This window comes from Ochotona princeps, chromosome X, assembly GCF_030435755.1.
Source record: "Ochotona princeps isolate mOchPri1 chromosome X, mOchPri1.hap1, whole genome shotgun sequence".
Classification (NCBI taxonomy): Eukaryota; Metazoa; Chordata; class Mammalia; order Lagomorpha; family Ochotonidae; genus Ochotona; species Ochotona princeps.
This window is the reverse complement of record NC_080865.1, coordinates 106,347,921-106,367,353: the sequence shown is the minus strand read 5'-3', so window position 1 is coordinate 106,367,353 and position 19,433 is coordinate 106,347,921. Positions and strand designations below refer to the sequence as shown.

Genomic DNA, 19,433 nt, shown 5'->3' with positions numbered 1-19,433 from the left:
TGCAAGGGGTTGTAGCCGGGCAACGCCCGGTACTCCCGCCCATCCCCCGCCGCGGCCCCCACCTTTTTTTCCCGGCCAGTTGCAAAGGAGCATGCCCGCGCCTTGCCTCGGCCAGCCAAGAGTTAAGTCGAGGGGCGTGGAGCTGCTCCCCCCACGGGGGCGTGCCCCACTCCCCCGCTAGGCGGTCCGGCTACCCCCGCCTCCCCCACTAGATTATGGCCCCGGGCCCCGGCCCGGGACCCGAAGTTCCCTGCACCGGCCAGTGAGATCTTGTGCCGGTTCCCGCCCTCTTCCTTCGCCGCCGGCCAGCACCATGGGATGTAATATGTGCGTGGTCCAGAAACCGGAGGAGCAGTACAAAGTGATGCTTCAGGTACGGGGGCTGGAACTGGGACTGAGGAGAGGGGGCGCGGCCCCGCTGGGAAGGAGCACGCTCCGTGGGCGGCAAGCTGGGCGGGCTGGGGGGCTGCTTGCGGGAAGGAAAGATAAGGAAGCATCTTTCTCCCTCAAATCGCGGTGCTGCTGGTTATTGTTGCTCTGTGGGACTCGGGCGCTGCTAGGGGATCCCTGAGTGGAGTGGGCATACGAGGCGCACGACTTGGGCAGCCCAAGTAGATTGGCACGAGCTCCGTGTCCAGCTCAGCCCGAGATGGCAAGTTGGGACCGGTCCGGTTGCAGCGTGCTTCGGTCCCAGACCCCACAGCCGGGATGAGCATGGAGGTTGCATAGCAACGGCTTCCGATCCCGACACGCATCCTCCCTGCTGTACCGGGACGGAGGAAGGGGTTGGGAGCCCGCTGAACTGGCGGTAGCCGGCTCTTGGTCCCCGCGGGCGGGGGGCGTAGGAGTGCGTAGCTCGTAGCACCGAGGATACCCCACTAAGGGCCACTTGGGAATTCACTCCAGGACTGGCACTGCCGGGAGGGCACACTCACGGGCTTTAGGCGTCTGCAGTGAGTGGCTGCCGCCGGTCGATGAGGAGGGCAACCTCCACGAGGCAGTGCCCGGCCGCACTCTGCCACTTGGCCAACCCTCTGCCAGGCCAGCTTTTGGGGGCGTGGACCGGGTGGCGCGTGGCGCCACCCGGGGAGAAGATGTACACTTGGCTCTGGAGGCCATCCTCATGCCCCAAGTGTGGCTTCGTTACCTGTGAGTGCTGTGACTACGTCAGTGCGTAGCTGTGCCCCTCCGTGTGGCCCCATGTGTGTACATTCTGTGTGCCCCCTGCGAGCTGTCTGGAGAAATGTCCTGATACCCCTGCCACGTGCAGGGAGGTCAAGGTCAGAGTCCAGACCCAGGGGTAGGCCTGGGCATGGACAGGTATTTCGAGTGTATTAATCACTAAGAAGCAAGTGTAAGGGCCGTTGGCTGGAACACCCACGGGGACTGCTGCATGGAGCAGCGGAGGTGGGGAACACAGGAGGAATTGTGAACGGAAGGTCTGGGGTACAGCCTGGTTCTGTGAGCTGTCTTCCTTTGGTGAGCTACTGGGAGTGGCGCACATGTGGTTAGGGGGCACAGTGCTGTCCACTTCTGCTGGCTACCCTCTGCTTGCCTGCTCTGCCGTCCTCTCGGCTGCTGCCTCCCTTCTTATTGCCACGGGAAGTCGTGGGCCTCCAGCAGAATCTGCCTGGGCTTCCCGGTGGGTTCCCTGCTGGATGGAGTGTCCAGATCCTGCCCTCACCACCTCCCTTTTCTGCATTCCAACGTGGCCGCCCATTTGCCATTAAAATTCTTAGACACAGGGAAAGCTCCCATCTTCTGGTTTACTCTTCAGATGGCCAGTGCTAGGTCAGGCCAGACTCTTAGCTCTCCGGCATGAGAGAGCCATGCCCTTGGCCTCCCCAGCCCCAGAGCTCAGAATCGAGCTCCTTTGAAATAGGACAGCTCTACCTCTCCTTGAACTTGAGTCTTAACTGCCTTGGAGAAACACTGGTCTGGTGCTTTGCTCTTGCCCCATTTTTGGAGGGGCGGGGTGGGGGGGAAATCTGTGAAGAGAGCAAACATGAACTTCTGGCAGGCCCTAAATGAGCCTGGACGCTGGCGCCCCCCAGTGGCTGCTGGAGGGCTGCCTTGGGGGAGGGACTGCTGGGGGAGGGGGCCTGAGGTGGGCCTGCTTAAGCTGTGCACCGGACAGCACATGATCTACTTATTTAGTCAATTTTAAAGTTTTGTCAATGTATTTCAAGTGCACAGAGAGATACAGAGAGCACTGCCATCCGCTCGTTCCTGTGTAAATTGCTGCCATACTCAAAGCTAGGCCAGGCGGAAGCCCTAAGCTGGAAACTTAATGTAGGTCTCCCATGTGGGTGCATGGGCCTTTCGTTGTAGCTGCATCAGTAGGGGACTGGATCAGAAGTGGAGCACTGGGCCCGGTGTAGTGCCTCAGTGGCTAAATCCTCACCTTGCACACGCCGGGATCCCATATGGATACCAGTTCCTGTCCCAGCTGCTCCACTTCCTTCCAGCACCCTGCTTGTGGCCTGGGAAAACAGTGAAAGATGGCCTAGTCCTTAGGACCCTGCACTTGTGTGGAAAATCCAGAAGAAGCTCCTGGCCCCTGGCTTCAGATTGGTTCAATTCCAGCCGTTACAGCCACTTGGGGAGTGAACCAGTGGACCAAAGATCTGTTTCTCCTTCTCTGTAGATCTGCCTTTCCCATTAAAATAAATCTCTTTTTTTTTTGGAAAAATAAGCAAATCGTAAAAAATAAAGTGCAGTAGTGTGGACTGCCGCTCGTGGGATGCATGCGAGGAGGCGCCTGGGCTGAGCTCCGAACCCTCGCAGGCATGTGGGGAATGCACCAGGAATTCTTTCTCTGCCAAAAATTAAGGAAATGCTTTCTTACGCTATGTTTCCCATAACCTACAATTTAATTTTTTGCAGTGTACAAACTGATATTTGTTAGGGAATTCATAAAATTTTAGGAGCATCCCTGCTGATTATAGAACATTTTGTCATTTAAGAAATGCTAGAGCAGCATAGTATGTTAAGCCGTTGCTTGCAATGACAGCATCTCCTATAATTACTGCTTACTGTCACCAAGCTCCCTGATAGTGTGCCTGAGAAAGCAGCTACACATCGCTGGCAAGGCCTCCTGTCACCCACAGGGGGACTTAGACATCTTTTGTTAAAAGATTTATTGAGGGCCCGGTGTGACGGTCTAGCGGCTAAAGTCCTCACCTTGCATGTGCTGGGATTCTATATGGGCACTGGTTCTAATCCTGGCTGCTCCACTTCCCATCCAGCTCCCTGCTTGTGGCTTGGAAAGCAGTGGAGGACGGCCCAAAGCCTTGGGACCCTGCACCCGTGTGGGAGACCTGCAGGAAGTTCCTGCCTCCTGGCTCCGGATTGGCTCAGCTCCAGCTCTTGCAGCCACTTGGGGAGTGAATCATTGGACGGAAGATCTTCCTCTCTGTCTCTCCTCCTCTCTGTATATGTATCTGACTTTGCAATAAAAATAAATGAATCTTAAAAAAAATAGATCTTTTCTTTAAAAAGGATTTATTGAGAGATTTTACAGACAGAAGGACAGAAAGATCTTCTGTCCACTGCTTCACTGCCCAAGTGGCTATAATGGCCAGAGTTGAGCCAATCTGAAGCCAGGAGCCAGGAGCCTCTTCCAGATCTCCCACACGGGTGCAGGGTCCCAAGGCTTTGGGCCGTCCTCGACTGCTTTCCCAGGCCACAGGCAGGGAGCTGGATGGGAAGTGGAGCAGCGTGACATGAATTAGCGCCCATATCAGATTCTGGCACTTGCATAGTGAGAATTTAGCCATTGAACCATCGCACCAGGCCCTTCAATACCTTTTTTTGTTCGAACTAGCTGTTGTATCCATTTGGGGAATGAAGTAGTGGACTGAAGATTTCTTTCTGTGTCTCTCATTCTCCACTTATGTGCCTTTCAAATAAATTAAGTAAATCTTAAAAAAAAAAAAAAAAAAAAAGATTCTGGACGTGTTGGGCATGACTTTGCTAGTCTTCTCCCTGCCCAGGACGGGATGCGGCTGCCTTGATGGTTCAGGTGGCAGTGCGTGTCTGCCCTCTGCTTACCTGCTGCCACTATGCCGTAGCTGGCGCTCACATATCTGAGTCGCTGCTTTCCACATTTTTGAGGCTCCCCTTGGGAATGGAGCAGCTGGATGATGTGGCCGGGGAGGGGGCAGCTGTGCCTGTTTCCATTTGCACGAGCAATGCATGAGGATTGTAATGTACACGTCCTTGCTGCCTGGGTGTGGAGTCTCTTGGTGGCCTTCGCTGGCGTTGCCTATGGGTTGACACACACTTAGTAGCTGCTTGTCCCCTTTGGAGCCTTCCAAGGACTTAGCCTACATCTCACCCCTCACTCAGCTGGGGCTGCTTGAGAAGGAGGGCTAGGCCAGGCTGAAGCAAGGAACCAGGAGCCCATCTGCAGGGGCCCAAGAATTTGATTCTTCTGTGGATGCCTTCCCGGCAGCAGCAGGGAGCTGGGTACTTCCTTGCTGGGATGTGGGGTATGGGTGTCCCAAGGGGTAACTCAACCCACTGGGCCCTCTGGCCCTGGCATGAACTTTGACTTCTGTAACTGAGGCCTCTTTGTACAGTTCTCCAGGATTGTTTTGGATATGCTGTGTCCCTTGAGCACCCATGTCAATTTTAGGATCAGCTTGTTAATACCTAAAAGTAAGCTTTCTGGAATCTGGATAGAAATTGCATTGAGCAGGGTCTTTTCATTGATTTAGGACTTGAACTTCCTCCAGTAGTCACTTAATTCTGCTACATTTATTCTCTTTTATTTGTTATGATGCTGTTGTAACTAGAATCATTTTAGTTTTTGAACATTTATTTGAAAGTCAGAGTTAAACAGAGAATCTTCCATTGGTTGGTTCACTCCCCAAATGGGTGCAGTGGCTGGGGCTGACTCAGGCTGAAGCCAGGAGCCTGGAGCTCCATCACATGGCAGGAGCCCAAGTCCTTGAGCCATCTTTCGCTGCTTTCCTCTGGGTGCACTAGCAGAGAACAGATAGGAAGTGGAGCAGCCCATGTACCCCAGCACTAGTGCCAGCCTGGCTGCCTTGGCTTTCTTCTTCCCAACATACCTTGGCTGGCACCTGCAGTGCAGTGTTGAAACAGGGAGAGCTGGTGTCCTTGCTGTGGCTCTGATCTGAGAGCAAGGCAGGCAGGCCCTTCGCCTACATGGGCAGGCTGGAAAAGTGCCCCGCCAAGCCTACTTGAATGTTTCCCTGGTCAAGCCTAGCGCAGGTGCTGGTGAGGTGATGTCAGAACTGCAGCCCCGTTTGCCCAGGGGCACGGGAGCAGGTGGGCTCGGAAGACGGGCTGCTTGCCACTGCTGCCTAAGCTCCCATTTATGGCACTGGCATCTCACACGGGCACCAGTTCCAGCTGCCCCGCTTCCCATCCACCTCCCTGCTTGTGGCCTGGGAAGGCAGTCAAGCCTTGGGAGACCCCTGAGAGACTGAAGAGAGAGGCTCCTGGCTCTTGGCTTCAGCCTGGTACAGATTTGGGTGTTGTGACAGTTTGGGGAGTGGAAGGAAGAGTTCTCTGTTGTCTCCCCCTCCCCTGCCACTTTGCATCTCCTTGACTCTCTTGTCACTCTGCCTTTCAAATAAAAGAACCGCGGCCCCTAAAGAAGCTGGTGGTCACAGAAGTGACCTGGTCTCCAGAGGCAGTGGGCCAGCAGCAGCCTGCACACTGAGCTCCGGCCATCCTTGGGGCCGCTGCTTGTGCCCCAGCTCACTGCCGCATCCTGCCCCTGCTGCCTGGTCCGGACACTCTCCTGGGGCCTCTGGGGCCAAAGGAGGAGGAGGGAGAGGGAAGTGGAGACTGCCCCTCCAGCCCTGGGGCCTTCTCCCAGTGCTTCTTTCTTTTTCCTTTTCATTTTTTTTTAAAAAGACTTACTTATTTTTATTACAAAGTCAGATATACAGAAAGGAGAGACAGAGAGGAAGATCTTCCATCCGATGATTCACTCCCCAAGTGAGCACAACGGCTGGTGCTGTGCCGATCCGAAGCCAGGAGCCAAGAACTTCTTCCAGGTCTCCCACATGGGTGCAGGGTCCCAGGGCTTTGGGCCGTCCTCGACTGCTTTCCCAGGCCACAAGCAGGGAGCTGGATGGGAAGTGGAGCTGCCTAGACATGAGCTGGCGCCCGTATGGGATCCCGGCGCATCCAAGGCGAGGACTTTAGCCGCTAGGCCACGCCGCCGGGCCCTCCTTTTCATTTTTTTAAGATTTATTTTTTTTATTGGAAGGTGAGATTTATAGACCGAAGGAGATTTATCTGCTTGTTCGCTCCTCAGGTCGCCACAGTGGCTGGAGATGAGCAGATCCTAACCAGGTCTCCCACGCGGGTGCAGGATCCCAAGGCTCTGGGCTGTCCTCGACTGCTTTCCCAGGCCACAAGCAGGGAGCTGGATGGGAAGTGGGGCTGCTGGGATTAGAACCAGTGCCCATATGGGATCCTGGTCCTGCAAGGTTAGGTTTTAGCTGCCAGGGGTTGTTTCTTTAGCTTCTGCCTGCTGAGGCCTCATTGTGCAGCCCTGTCCTAAGCCCCAGGGGTGGCAGGAGACCTGAGACCCCTATCCCAGGGTTTGTGGGTTTAGCTGTGTGACACCTGCCCTGGTAGCAGGGATGCCTAGACACTCGCTGATGGAGTGGATGCACAAGCAGGCCGAGGACACTGCATTCAGACAGCTGCCTGGTGTTGGGGTCACCCTGCTTTGAGGGCCTTTCCTGGGGCTTCTGAGTTCATGCCACCCAATTCTGTGTGACAGGAAGTCGGCCATGACTGCGGGGATGGGCATGGTGACACAAGGGTGCTGTGTGCCCCTCTCAGAGCCTGGCTTCAGAGCCTCGCCCGAGGGACGAGTGATGAGGCAGTCAGGCAGCTGTAAGGGGCCTTTGTGTCCACGGGCCGAGGCGGGGCCTGGGTCGGCAGCAGCAGCAGCGCGGGTGAGGAATGTGGGTCGTTGGGCTGGTGGTCAGCGCTTTGCCTTGTGTGTGTGGACATGCAGTACTGTCAGCATGGGCATCCCTGCGGCCTGCATGCCGCCACCACGTTGCATTTGCCTGCTGTCTGAACATGCTTTGGGGATTATGGAGTCACTTTCCAGAAATGAGGGCTCTGGCCTCTCTGCTAGGCTGGGGGAACAGGAGAAACAGCGGCTTCGCCCACAGTGTGCTGGCAGCCCTCTGTGGTGTGTACTGCTGTGCCCCTGCCAGGATTCTTAGAAATGGAAGCGTTTGTAGCCTCTGATGCAACTGCCTATGTAGAATTGTTTGACTTAAGGATGCTGCGGCAGCCAGTCTGTACCCACCCTCCGGGCACTTGGGTGTGATCAGGGGGCATCCGTTCTACACAGTGCTCAGGTTATTAGGCTTGGCACCTGCCAGATGGATTTGGTGGCCTGCTGCGAGGTGAAACACCAAGTGATCATGAAGTGGTGCTCTAACTGCTTCCTCTGGGCTGAACGGTGCAGCTAGTGGGCGTGTGGCTCACTAGCTAAGACACTGTGTGCCAGGTGCCTGAGCTCCCACGTCTAGGGCGCGACTCCATGTTCTCGCTCAGGCAAGCCCTGAGAGGCAGAAATGGGAACAGCTCAGCAAACAGTCCCTGCATTGAGATTCTGGCTTCAACTCCTACCTGGACTGGAACTTGGACTGAACCAACAGCTGAGGTCTACTTCCTCCCTCAAATGTTTTTTTTTGTTTGTTTGTTTTAAAAGATTTATTTATTTTTATTACAAAGTCAAGAGAGGAGGAGAAACAGAGAGGAAGATCTTACGTCCAATGGTTCACTCCCCAAGTGAGCGCAGTGGCCAATGCTGCACCGATCTGAAGCCAGGAGCCAGGAGCCTCTTCCAGGGTCTCCCACACAGGTGCAGTGTCCCAATGCATTGGGCCGTCCTCGACTGCTTTCCCAGGCCACAAGCAGGGAGCTGGCTGGGGAGTGGAGCTGCCAGGATTAGAACCGGCGCCCATATGGGATCCCGGTGCGTTCAGGGTGAGGATATTAGCCGCTAAGCCACGCCGCCGGGCCCTGTTCTGTTTTGTTTTTAAGTGACAAAGGTATTAGTGTGGAGGTTTAAAGGAGAATGGGCATAAACATTTTTCACAGCCTCAACTGTCTCATCGCAGAGAGGCTTCCCCAGTACCTGCCCTGAGTCGCAGGGTTGGGCTCTTTGCCCTGGCTCCTCTCCCCACCCTGAGAGACTGCCACCCGCCCCTCCAGGAGCAGTTACACGAGTGCTGCAAGAGGCGCCAAGCAGGGTCTCTGGCGCAGGGCCAGGAAACTGAGCCCAGCCCCCGCCTGGGAGGCTTGGCTTGAGCCCACGTGGCCACCGGCCCAGCTCCCAGCTCCCAGCTTGGAGCTGCCTGCTCTTTGTCTGTGGTTCCGGGCTGTGGGGTGGGGGTGGGGGCGGAGTGAGCGTCACCGGAGCCCCGCCTTCGACACCGAACCCGCCCGCTCTAGGCATCCGCCCACCAGCGCCACTTGCGCAGCTACTCCTTTGCTGATCCCTGGTAGCCTGGCCCCTCTATGACACGGTCTTGGCATGTCTCCCCTCCCCTCTCTAGACGACGACAGTGCGCTCCCACATCCTCAGGTCGCCTTAGGGACTGCCCGCCCCCTAGTGTCCGCCCGTGGCCGAGGGCCCCCCCAGCCCGCACCTCCGCTCTGTGATTCCACTTGCATACATCTTGCTTTGCTTTCTCGGTGGCTCCCAGCATCTTGCTTGCCACCCTTGTTGTGCGCCACCTCCACATTTCCTTTCCGTTATCTTCTGTAGTTTTATTAATTTGTTAGGAAGGCCTAGAAATGACAGGAACAGGGGCTGCGAGCAGCCAGGGTTGGGCCGGATGGAACTCAATCTTGCTTTCCCATGTGGGTGGCACAGATCCAAGTACTTGGCAGGCAGTACTGTCACCTCTCGTGGTGGACCTGAGCAGCACTGGGCATGCGACTGCCCCAAGCAGCCATCTAACCACTCCGGCAAACACCTGCCCAATGTCCAGTGAGTGACAGATGGTGGTGGGCTTAGGCAGCCATGGGGACACAAAGAAACTGGTTTGGTGACTTGAGTGTGGGACAGGATGGAGCAGGTGTCTGCAGGCCTGCAGCTGGAGACGACAGGTGTTTATATCACCCAAAACACGCGTGTGTGCAGTGTTTGCCATCGTGGACCTGTTCTCCAGTCGCAAGATCTGCCTCCCAGGGTGATCCTTCACAGACGTAGGCCACTGGAACTTGACCCCCGATCCTGGGGTGGGGTGACTGAAGTGTGTCCTGCCTGCACCAGCACGTGTTGCTGTGCGCATGCAGTGCTTGCTGGCCACTTGGGACCCCCAGGCCTCGGCCGCCCAGAGCTACCGCTGAGAGCGTTTGTGTACAGGTTGCTGGCTCCTCTCTTCCTTCCTGGCCACAAGCAGGGAGCTGGATGGGAAGTAGAGCAGCCGGGACACCCATTGGATCCCTGACCATGTCAACCAAAGATTTAGCCTTTGAGTCAGCTTCTGATCCAGCTCACTGATTACAGCCTGGGAAAGCGGCAGAAGATGGCCTAAAGCCTTGGGACCCTGCACCCTCATTCGAGATCCGGAAGAAACTCCTGGCTCCTGGCTTCGGATCAGTCAGTTCCAGCCATTGCAGCCATTTGGTGAGTTAAGTAGTGGATATAAGATCTTTCCCTGTCTCTCTTGTAGATCTGCTTTTTAAATACAAATAAATAAACCTAAAAAATTAAAATGCACTCAAAAATTGTATAGGAGTGTGCATAATAGCATGACTCGAGATGGAAGAACCCAAATGGCCATTGACTAATGCATGAGTTATGAGTCATACAATGGGATGTAAAATACTATGGGATTCTTCAACCATAAAAGGGAATATAGTGGGGTGAGCATCTGGGGCTAGGCTAAACCAAATCCAGGAGCTTCCTCTGGGTTTCCCAAATGGGTGCATCAGATCCAGGGAGCTGGATCAGAAGTGGAACAGCTGGGACCCAAATCGGCACCCATTTGGGATGCCGCCACTGCAGGTGGAAGCTTACTGTACTAGGCCACAAGCGCAGGCCTGTTGTAGGCATCTGAGGAATGAACCAGTGGATGAGAACTGTATCCCTGTCACTCATTTTTCTCTCAAATAAATTTGGTCTCCCTTGTAAACCTTCTGGTCAGTGAAGAGACAGTCAGAAGGCTGTCAGTTCTGTGCTTCTGTTGCTATGAAATGCCCCGAGTTGCCAAGTTCGTAGAGATAGACCTCCGATTCCAGTGGCTTCCAGGAGCTGGGGACTGAGAGTGGGGACTGACTCTGTGTGTATGGGCATGCTTTTGGAGTGATGAATGTTCCAGAATTAGATGGTAGGGTGCTTGCACAGCATCGACAATGTTCTAAGCACCTGTGAATTACAATACTTTAAAATGGTTCATTGTGTGCTCAGTGTATCTTGCCACAATTAAGCAGTGCTGCTCTAATCATCCTTCTGGTTATATTCACTGGTACCCATTAATGTCAGGGCTTGCCGCTCAGTGGCTCCCTGTGCCTTCTGTGTGGTCTGCAGCACGCCTCCCGCCACGTCCTGCAGCTCCCAGCTGCATCGGAGGGCACTGTGAAGGCCTGAGTTTCCTGCTGGGTTTGGAGGTACCCTGAAGAACTTCAGCTCAGCTGGATAGGGGGTGGCAAGAACTGAGGAAGGAGAGCAGCCTGAGAGATGAAGAGGGGCTGCGGGGGCCGGCCAGCGTGCAGCCCCTCTCTGGTCTGCTTTGTGAGGTCAGCTGCTGAACTGCCTGCCACTCATTTCGGTGCCTGGAGCGCTGTGGAAGCTGAGGCCCACTGAAACGCCAGGGAGGCCAGGCAACGGCTTGAGTGGGGCTTTTGTGGGTGGCCAGTGTTGGAGGAGAAAGTGCATTCCTTCTGGATTGTTCCAAAAGAGGTAGGTTGTACTAGATAAAGGAAACTTTTTTTTTTTTTTAGAATAATGATAGTTTGCTTGCTCCACAAATCTCACTCCTATTCTAGAACCCAAATGGATTCCTTCTGGATTGTTCTGCAGGAGGTAGGCTTGCGCTTGATGTCAGTACGTCCAGTGGCACAGGCTGCCCTCCCACACAGGATGTGCTCCAGAAAAGCTGCTGTTCCTTGTGCAGGTGGAGACCGGGCCTCTGCCCTCAGGTGGCCTCCGCATGGGCCAGAGGCCATGACCTTGTGTAGCCATGGTGGGAGGGGCTTGTGCGAAGCTCTGGGCCTGGGCGCCTGCGCAGCTGGAGCACTTGTGCCGGAGTCCCGGGGTGCTGTGAATGCATGTGGCCAAGCGCTTGGCTGCTTCAGCCTGCTGGCTGTTTTCAGTGCCCGTGGCCATGCAGTCAATTCCAGCAGCTGTAAAAAATATGCCTGCCTGTGAGGGCACAGAAGCTGGCGTTTGTGCCCCGCGCCCAGTGTGCTCCCTGGGTAGTTGCTGCTGACTCCTCCTGACAGTGATTCAGGGTCAGGCTGGGAAGAAGAGCCTGGGCAAGGCAGAGATGGAAGGCCAGGCAGGACATAGCCCTGTGGACAGCACAATGCCCACAGGGACCCTGGGCATAGCTGTGGGGAATAAGCAGCCAGGCAGGACATGACCCTGCCAGAGGGCACGAAAGTGGGTTGCTGTGTTGAGCAGAGTCTTCTCCCAACTGGCCCCAGATGCTGAGGTCACCTGGCTCCCCGTGGGCCTTGGCATGTTTTGAGGGAGCATCAGACGTCTCTTCTGTCTGCCCTTTCTCCCCAGCACAGGTGGCAGTATCCTCTGGCCTGTCCTTCCCACTCTGTGATGGCATGTCCCGAAGTTGTGCTTGTCTTTCTTTTTTAAATTGTAGACCTTTCTAAAAATTATTTATAGGAAAGGCAGATTTACAGAGAGAAAGATCTTCCCTCCACTGCAGCGGCCGGAGCTGAGCTGATGTAAAGCCAGGAACCAGGAACTTCTTCCGGGTCTCCCACGTGGATGCAGGGTCCCAAGGCTTTGTCCTCGACTGCTTTCCCAGGCCACAAGCAGGGAGCTGGATGGGAATTGGAGCTACGAGGAACACAAACCGGTGCCCATATGGAATCCCGGCACATGCAAGGCGAGGCGGTACTTTAGCCACTAGGCTGCTGTGCCGGGCCATAAGAAAAGTTTTATTTCTGGATCTAATGTAGTGGCTCAACAGGCTAATCCTCCCCTTGCAAGGGCCAGCATGCCATATGGTTGCTACTTTATGTCCCGGCAACCCCACTTCCCATCCAGCTCCCTGCTTGTGGCCTGGGAAAGCAGTGGAGGACGGCCCAAAGCCTTGGGACCCTGCACCCGTATGGGAGACCTGGAAGAGGCTCCTGGCTCCCTACTTTAGATTGGCTCAGCTTTGGCTATTGTGCCACTTGGGGAGTGAAGCAGTGGATCTTTCTGTCTCTCTCTCTCTCTCTTTTTTTTTGGTCTCTCCTTTCTAAATCTGCCTTTCAAATAAAAAGATTCAAATAAAAATTTATTTTTTTATTTGAAAGCCACAGTTAGAAATCGAAGGAAAGAGGAGAGACGCACAGAGAGCTCTTGCATCTGCTGGTTCAGTCCCCAGGTGCCACAGCGGCGCCGTAGGGAGCACACTGAACCCCTGAGCCAGTAGCTTTTTGCAGAGGCACAAGCACTTAGACCATCCCCCGTTGTCTTCCCAGGCCAAAAACGGGGAGCTAGATGGGAAGTAGAGTAGTGGGACTTGAACCAGCATCCGTATGGGATGCCAGGGTCACAGATAGAAGCTTAAGCTGCTACACCACAGCACCAGGCTCCTCCTGCAGGGATTTCTTGGCTAGCCCAGTAAAAGATCGCTCTGTTGTGCTCAGGCCCCCTGTGTTTTGGTTTAGGTTTTGGGTCCATTTGGTGTTGCTAGCATGGCTAGGATCATGTGGCAGCAGGGGCCACAGAAGGCACATGGGAGAAATAGGGCCTAGGTTCCTACTTGGTAAGCCCCATTTGGTCACCAGAATGGTCCAGTAGGCAGGCAGTGCAAAGTCAGTGACATTTGAGTGGTAGCTTTGTCAGTGGGCTGCCTTGAGTGGCAGGGCAGGGCAGGGCTGCTCGTGGCATGCCGGAGCATGTTGGTGGCCTTGCCTTCCCCAGAGGGTGCTTGCTTTCCTCTGTGGGGCCACGCAGGCTCTCTGCAGGCCTCCAGCTTCCACCTATCCTGGTGTCACAAGCCACCACTCTGAGGGGCTAGCCGGGGCGGTCACCCATCCCCCTCTTGCTGTCCCAGGCCTCCCCATGGCCTGCTATTCCCAGTGTCTGTGCCCAGTTTCCATAGCAACACTGCTGCTGGGTAACGATTGCAGGGAGAAAGACATTCCTGCAGCTCGCTGCGTCAGTGGAGCGTCCCATGGTGCTTGTTGCCTTGTACCAAGAGTCTTGCCCATGCACCCCTTACGGCAGGCTTCGATGTTGGCTTCCCTTTCAGGGTGCTGGTTTCCATGTGAAGGCTGTCAAATGCAAAGCCTTTGCCGGTTTCCCTACGTCTGTGCACCCCTGCTTTAGACTCCCACAAGGTGCTTTGTCTCTTGGACAGTCTTCATGGGAATGACCCCCAGAACAACACACCATGGGCAGCAAGGGCTGGTGGGATCACCAGGAAGTGAGGAGCTTTGCGTGTGTGCCGCCTTTGTTCCGCCTCCCTCCTGCTGTCCATACTCGGCACTCTGCAGCCTGTCCTGTCTCATGACCTTGACCCGACCCGTGGGCTCGCTTGTGTGCGCGACAGAGGTGGTTTGCTGTTAGGATTCACTGGGGACTCACATCAGATGCCCGGCCTGGAAACTGGCACTTCGCAGGTACTCACAGAATGGTGATGGCCCAGCAGAGGCAGCCAGGTAGTAGCGTAAGGGCACAGTGACCAGGTTGAGGCCTGAAGGAAGGGCTGAGGGATCCACCCAGTGTGGGGCAGAGCCTGCTCCCGACCCTGGGTGCACAGCCTACACGCACCCACCCTGGACTCTGTGAAGCCATGAGTAGCCAGGGTCAGAGGGAGCGTGCAGATGGCCACTGGCCATCTTGAACTTTGACCTTCTGAGGGGAGGAGCTGCCCTTGAAGGTTCTCATGGCCCCATGTCTCTGCTGCAGGTGAACGGGAAGGAACTCTCCAAGCTGTCTCAGGAGCAAACCCTGGAGGCCCTGCGCTCCTCTAAGGAGCCCCTGGTGATCCAGGTGCTGAGGCGTGGTCCCCGCCTGCGGGGTGACAGCTCCTGCCATGACCTACAGCTGGTGGACAGTGGCACTCAGACCGACATCACCTTCGAACATATCCTGGCGCTGGGCAAGCTGCGCCCGCCCACCCCGCCCCTGGGTATCCTGGAGCCGTACGTCCTTTCTGAGCTGTGAGTTGTCCTCAGCCAGGCCCTGGGCCATGCCTGTGCAGCCATCCCCCTACATCCCTCCATGCCCAGCAGCCAACCTCTGGCTTGCCCTGGCCCTGTTCTGATCCCCCAGAGCCACAGATGCGTGCAGGCTGCTAGCGTGTGCAGCCTGGGCAGCGTGCGTGCCCTTGGAACTCTGCAAGCTTGCTGCCGCAGCTGCAGCCTCTTGGGCCTCCCGACACCTGCAGTCTGTCTCCTTCTTGACCACCCATTGTCGTGGACCTCCTGAGTACCGCTCCTGGACTCTCCTTGCATTCTTTGGCCAATTCTTCTGCCTGCGCTCAATCCACTCTGTATCTTCGGCTTCTGTCTTGGGTCTTTTGCCCAGGCCTGGCACCTCATGTGCTCACCAGCACTGACTCACTGTCCCTGATTGCCGGGAGAGGGGCCTGGCTGGGGGCCCCAGTATGGCGAGAGGGAGGCCGTAGGGGTTGTGCCAGCTGGCATCTCCAGATGCAGTGGCTCCCCTCTGTGCTGCCGAAGTCTCCAGAACCTGGGGGACTCTGGGGGCGGGGCCTGAGTGAGGCCAGGGCATGGGAGGTGGATGGACACCAGGAGCCTTGCACTGGCCCTCGTGGAGGCTGGCTGGCTACAAGAGTGTGCTCTGGGGGACAGTGCGAGGAGAGCTAGGCACACTGCCATTCAAGAAGTGCTTCTGGAGAAGGTGGCTGGGCCACTTGGCTGGCTGCGTCCCAGCCAGGAACTGGGACTCAGGTGTGGGAGGAGTGAGCGTGTGGCTGGCTGACCCCCCCTTCTCCTGGGCAGCCCCCCCATCAGCCATGAGTATTATGACCCAGCGGAGTTCATGGAGGGCGGCCCGCAGGAGGCAGACCGTGTGGACGAATTGGAGTATGAGGTGAGCTGGCCCAGGATGGCTGCCTGCAGCCTCACTTAGGCCAGGCTCCTGCTGCGCCAGGCAGCTGGGCGTTGTGGCCCTTCCCGGTGCGTGCAGCAGGGAGGGTGTGGGTGAGGCTGCAGTTTTGTCTGTGTCCCACGCATGTCTGTGTCCTGTGCGTCTTGTGTGCGTCTTGGGCATGTGCTGGTGGGGAGAGACTATTGCATACACATGCACCATTTGGGATGGTAAGAGAGCGACTAGAGGGGAAGGCAACATGCCCTGGGGATGGCCACTGCCATGGGCCCTTAGATTGCTGCTTGTGGTGTTCCTGAGTTTCTGCCTCTGTTTGCCTCCTGGGTGCTGGTGCAGGAGGTGGAATTGTATAAAAGCAGTCACCGAGACAAGCTGGGCCTCATGGTGTGCTACCGCACGGACGACGAGGACGACCTGGGCATCTACGTGGGAGAGGTACGGAGTAGTGCCCGGGCATGGTGGGGCCCAGGAATTCCCCACACTGCCCAAAGTCCTCATGGCAGGAGCAGGCAGGCATATGTAGGTGTGCCCCTGGGCTGCTGCTGGTGGGGATCAGCTGAGAAACTCTGCCTGCGCCTCAGCTTTGCTTGCCCCTGGAGGTGTGTGCAGGACGAAGGACAGGCGCTAGTTCTGGCCTAGTGCAGCCAAGCTGCCACTGTGCCCCTGGGTGAATGCCCAGGCAGAGAGCAGGGCCTCTGGGCACAAGAGTGGAGCAGCGGCACAGCATGTGCACTCCAGCTCAGCTCAGAGGTGAGGCCTTCCCATCACAAGGCTCCCTTAGGCACCAGGTCACCAAGATGAGTGTGTCCTGCAGGTTAACCCCAACAGCATCGCAGCCAAAGACGGCCGGATCCGCGAGGGAGACCGCATTGTGCAGGTGAGTACTGACGGCCACGTGTGGCGCCAGGCCCCTGCTACCTAGCACTCTGGGAGTTTTGTCTCATGCCACACCAGTTGCTGGGGCTTCTGTCCCACAGAGCAGCTCCTCTGGCTACAGCTATCCTTGAGTGTACACACACACACACACATGCACGCATACTCTGGTGCACATGCTCACAGTTGCTGGCCTGCTACAGATCAATGGTGTGGATGTGCAGAACCGGGAAGAAGCAGTGGCCATCCTGAGCCAGGAGGAGAACACCAACATCTCCCTGCTGGTGGCCCGGCCTGAAAGCCAGGTAGGGCCGTTTGCTCGGAAGGGCTGCCTGGGACCTCTTGTCTTTATCCAACCCTGTCTCCAGCAAGCTCGGAAGTGGGCAGGGATGGTGCTAGCCCATTTCACTGGCATAGGAGCAGGGTAGGAGCACTGCTGTCTTGGACTATCCATTTCCCTGACACCAGGGTGCCGGGTGCAGGGTTTAGGTTAGAAGTGTGTGGGGAGGGGCATGGGCTGCTGTGGGGCGCTCCTTGAACCAGTGGGCTCATGTGTGTGTGTGTGTGTGCGTGCACGTGCGTAGCTGGCGAAGCACTGGAAAGACAGTGATCGGGATGACTTCCTGGATGACGTCGGCTCTGAGAATGAGGGGAAACTCAAGTCGCTGCCTTCCCAGCAGGTGCGGGTTGACACAGGAGCGGTGGGGTGGAGGGGTGGAGGGGTGGAGGGTGGTGTGTGTAGGCCAGTTTGGGCTGGGCCTCCAGACCTGAATCTTGTGGGTTCCCCTGCAGCCGCCGCAGCCTGGAAGTGGACAGGAGAAGGGAGCTCCTGCTGCCAGCTCAGGCCTGAGCAACAGCCAGGAGCTGGATAGCGGGGTGGGCCGCACAGATGACAGTACCCGCAACGAAGAGAGCTCTGAGCATGACCTACTGGTGGACGAGCCGCCGAGCATTACCAATACCCCTGGCACTCTGCGCAAGTTTGGCCCACGAGGGGACGCACTGCAGAGCCGGGACTTCCATTTCAGCATGGACTCACTGCTGGCTGAGGGCGCGGGGCTGGCTGGGGGCGATGTGCCGGGCCTCACAGATGAGGAGTATGAGCGCTACCGGGAGCTGCTGGAGATCAAGTGCCATCTGGAGAACGGCAACCCCCTGGGCCTGCTCTTCCCCCGGGCAGCGGGCGGCGGTGGTGGCAACAGCGCCCTGGACGTGAACCGCAACGAGAGTTTGGGTCATGAGATGGCCATGCTGGAGGAGGAGCTGCGGCACCTGGAGTTCAAGTGCCGCAACATCCTACGGGCACAGAAGATGCAGCAGCTGCGGGAGCGCTGCATGAAGGCCTGGCTGCTGGAGGACGAGGGCCTCTACGCCCTGGCAGCCTGTGAGCCCAAGAAGCACGAGCTATCGGACATCTCCGAGTTGCCTGAGAAGTCCTCGGACAAGGATAGTACCAGCGCCTACAACACCGGTGAGAGCTGCCGCAGTACACCGCTGCTGGCTGGGCCCCTGGCTGAGAGCCCCCTGAGGCAGCCTGCTGCTGGCAACTCCAACTTGAATCGGACCCCTCCTGGCCGCCCCATCACCACCACTCCCAAGGCACCTGCGCAGGGGAGCCCTTCCAAGTTCCGCTCCCTCTCCCAGGATGCCGATGTAGGCCGCAGGCAACATGCTGATGAGCGTGTCCGCCGGAGCCCCAAGATGGGGGTGACGCTGGAGCGCATGCTCCCTGAAGGTAGCCCTTACCTGTCTCGCCGCCATCACGCCCAAGGACAGGAGAACGAGCAGTATCAGAGCTGCGTGCAGCTGGCCCCGGCACGTGGTGGCCTGGAGGAGCTGGCCCACTGCCCCCTGGGCCTGGTTGGTGGCCCGAGAGGTGCTGGGGTGGCGGCTGTGGCCCCTGAAGCACCCCGCATGGAGTGGAAGGTGAAGGTACGGAGTGACGGCACGCGTTACGTGGCCAAGCGGCCTGTGCGGGACCGGCTGCTCAAGGCCCGTGCCCTGAAGATCCGGGAGGAGCGCAGTGGCATGACCACTGATGATGATGCTGTGAGTGAGATGAAGATGGGTCGCTACTGGAGCAAGGAAGAGCGCAAGCAGCACCTGATCCGCGCCCGCGAGCAGCGGAAGAGGCGTGAGTTCATGATGCAGAGCCGCCTGGAGTGCCTAAGGGAACAGAGCAGTGACGGCAAGACAGAGCTCAACATCATCGCCTTGAGCCACCGCAAGACCATGAAGAAGCGCAACAAGAAGATTCTGGACAACTGGATCACCATCCAGGAGATGCTGGCCCATGGTGCACGCTCGGCTGACGGCAAGCGAGTCTACAACCCCCTGCTCTCTGTCACCACTGTCTGAGCTGCTTGGGCCAGAGCCACCTCCCCCCGGCCCTTCCCCCCTTAGAATGTAGAGTGCACGAGTCTATGTGTGCACATACACATGTGTACACACATGCTGTGCCCAGGCGCACACACCTGCCTGTCTTACCTGTGCATAGGACATGGTTCATAGAGAAGTCCCGTCTCCTTCTCCCCAAGCAAAGCAACCACGTCTGGCCGTGGTGTATCTGCTTGGAGAAAGGGAAGCTCAAGGCTTGGAAGGCAGCACCGGCCTAGGTGCGAGAAGGTCACAGCTCCACCACTGCGCGCCCCCTGCTGGAAGCCGCAGCGATTTGTGGACAAAGGCAACCCCAATTTGTATTTCTCCCTTTCAGTGCTTGTTTTAAGTTCCCCCCCTGTTGTGTGGGCCCACCCTGGGGGCTGGCAGCTCCCTCAGGCTGCCCAGTAAAGGTGTTGGCTGGGAAGGAGGTGGGGGGAGGAAGAGAGGGAGGGCTGAGGGTGGGAGGGGAGGGAGGGGAGGGAATGTGGGAGGATGGGTAAGGAATGGTGGCCTCCACTCTGGGGGCAGGTGCAGTGCTCAGTCTTGGGAGCACCAAGCCCGGGGCTGTGTGCCTAGCAGCATGTGGAGTGAGAACAGGGTGCTCAGCTGTTCCGAGGCTGCGTGAGCCTCGGACAAGAGTCCAGGCTACAGGGCCAGCTACGAAGGGAACCCCCCCAGGCTCCCAGACTGGAGGCAGAGAGCCCTGCCTCTCCTGTAGCTGCAGAATAAACCAAGCTGCTTTTTTACTCCACGAGCCACGGCCTCCCTGCCTCTTCATTCTCAGCATTTGGGGGGAGGGATGGAGATGCGAGTTTGGGGTGGGGGCAGGAGTAGTACCAGTGTCATTTGTCATTTCAGGGTGTGGCCCAGCTTTTGGGCAGTGTCCACATGGGGGATGGCAGAG

At 57.1% G+C, this 19,433-nt stretch overlaps 1 protein-coding gene across 3 annotated transcripts; it reads left to right on the top strand.

Moving 5' to 3' along the window:
• Positions 1 to 214: 214 nt before the first annotated feature.
• PDZD4 (PDZ domain containing 4) lies at positions 215 to 18,562 on the top strand. Of its 3 annotated transcripts, XM_058658471.1 has the most exons (9): positions 215 to 373; positions 9,533 to 9,652; positions 14,114 to 14,367; positions 15,172 to 15,262; positions 15,614 to 15,712; positions 16,092 to 16,154; positions 16,354 to 16,455; positions 16,735 to 16,830; positions 16,943 to 18,562. In XM_058658471.1, exons 1-9 carry the CDS (start codon positions 314 to 316, stop codon positions 18,506 to 18,508), a joined length of 2,451 nt encoding a protein of 816 aa, XP_058514454.1. In that variant the 5' UTR covers positions 215 to 313; the 3' UTR covers positions 18,509 to 18,562. The 3 variants fall into 3 exon arrangements, with proteins under 3 accessions (XP_058514454.1, XP_058514456.1, XP_058514455.1); XM_058658473.1 differs by lacking the exon at positions 9,533 to 9,652; XM_058658472.1 differs by lacking the exon at positions 16,735 to 16,830.
• Positions 18,563 to 19,433: the final 871 nt, after the last annotated feature.

Excerpts from the sequence above, each read along its gene's own strand:
- PDZD4 (XM_058658471.1), top strand. The coding sequence starts at position 314 with ATGGGATGTAATATGTGCGTGGTCCAGAAACCGGAGGAGCAGTACAAA. Across the intron at positions 9,653-14,113 it reads CCAGCCATTGCAGCCATTTG|GTGAACGGGAAGGAACTCTC; the intron begins GTGAGTTAAGTA and ends TCTCTGCTGCAG. Across the intron at positions 14,368-15,171 it reads CCGTACGTCCTTTCTGAGCT|CCCCCCCATCAGCCATGAGT; the intron begins GTGAGTTGTCCT and ends TCTCCTGGGCAG.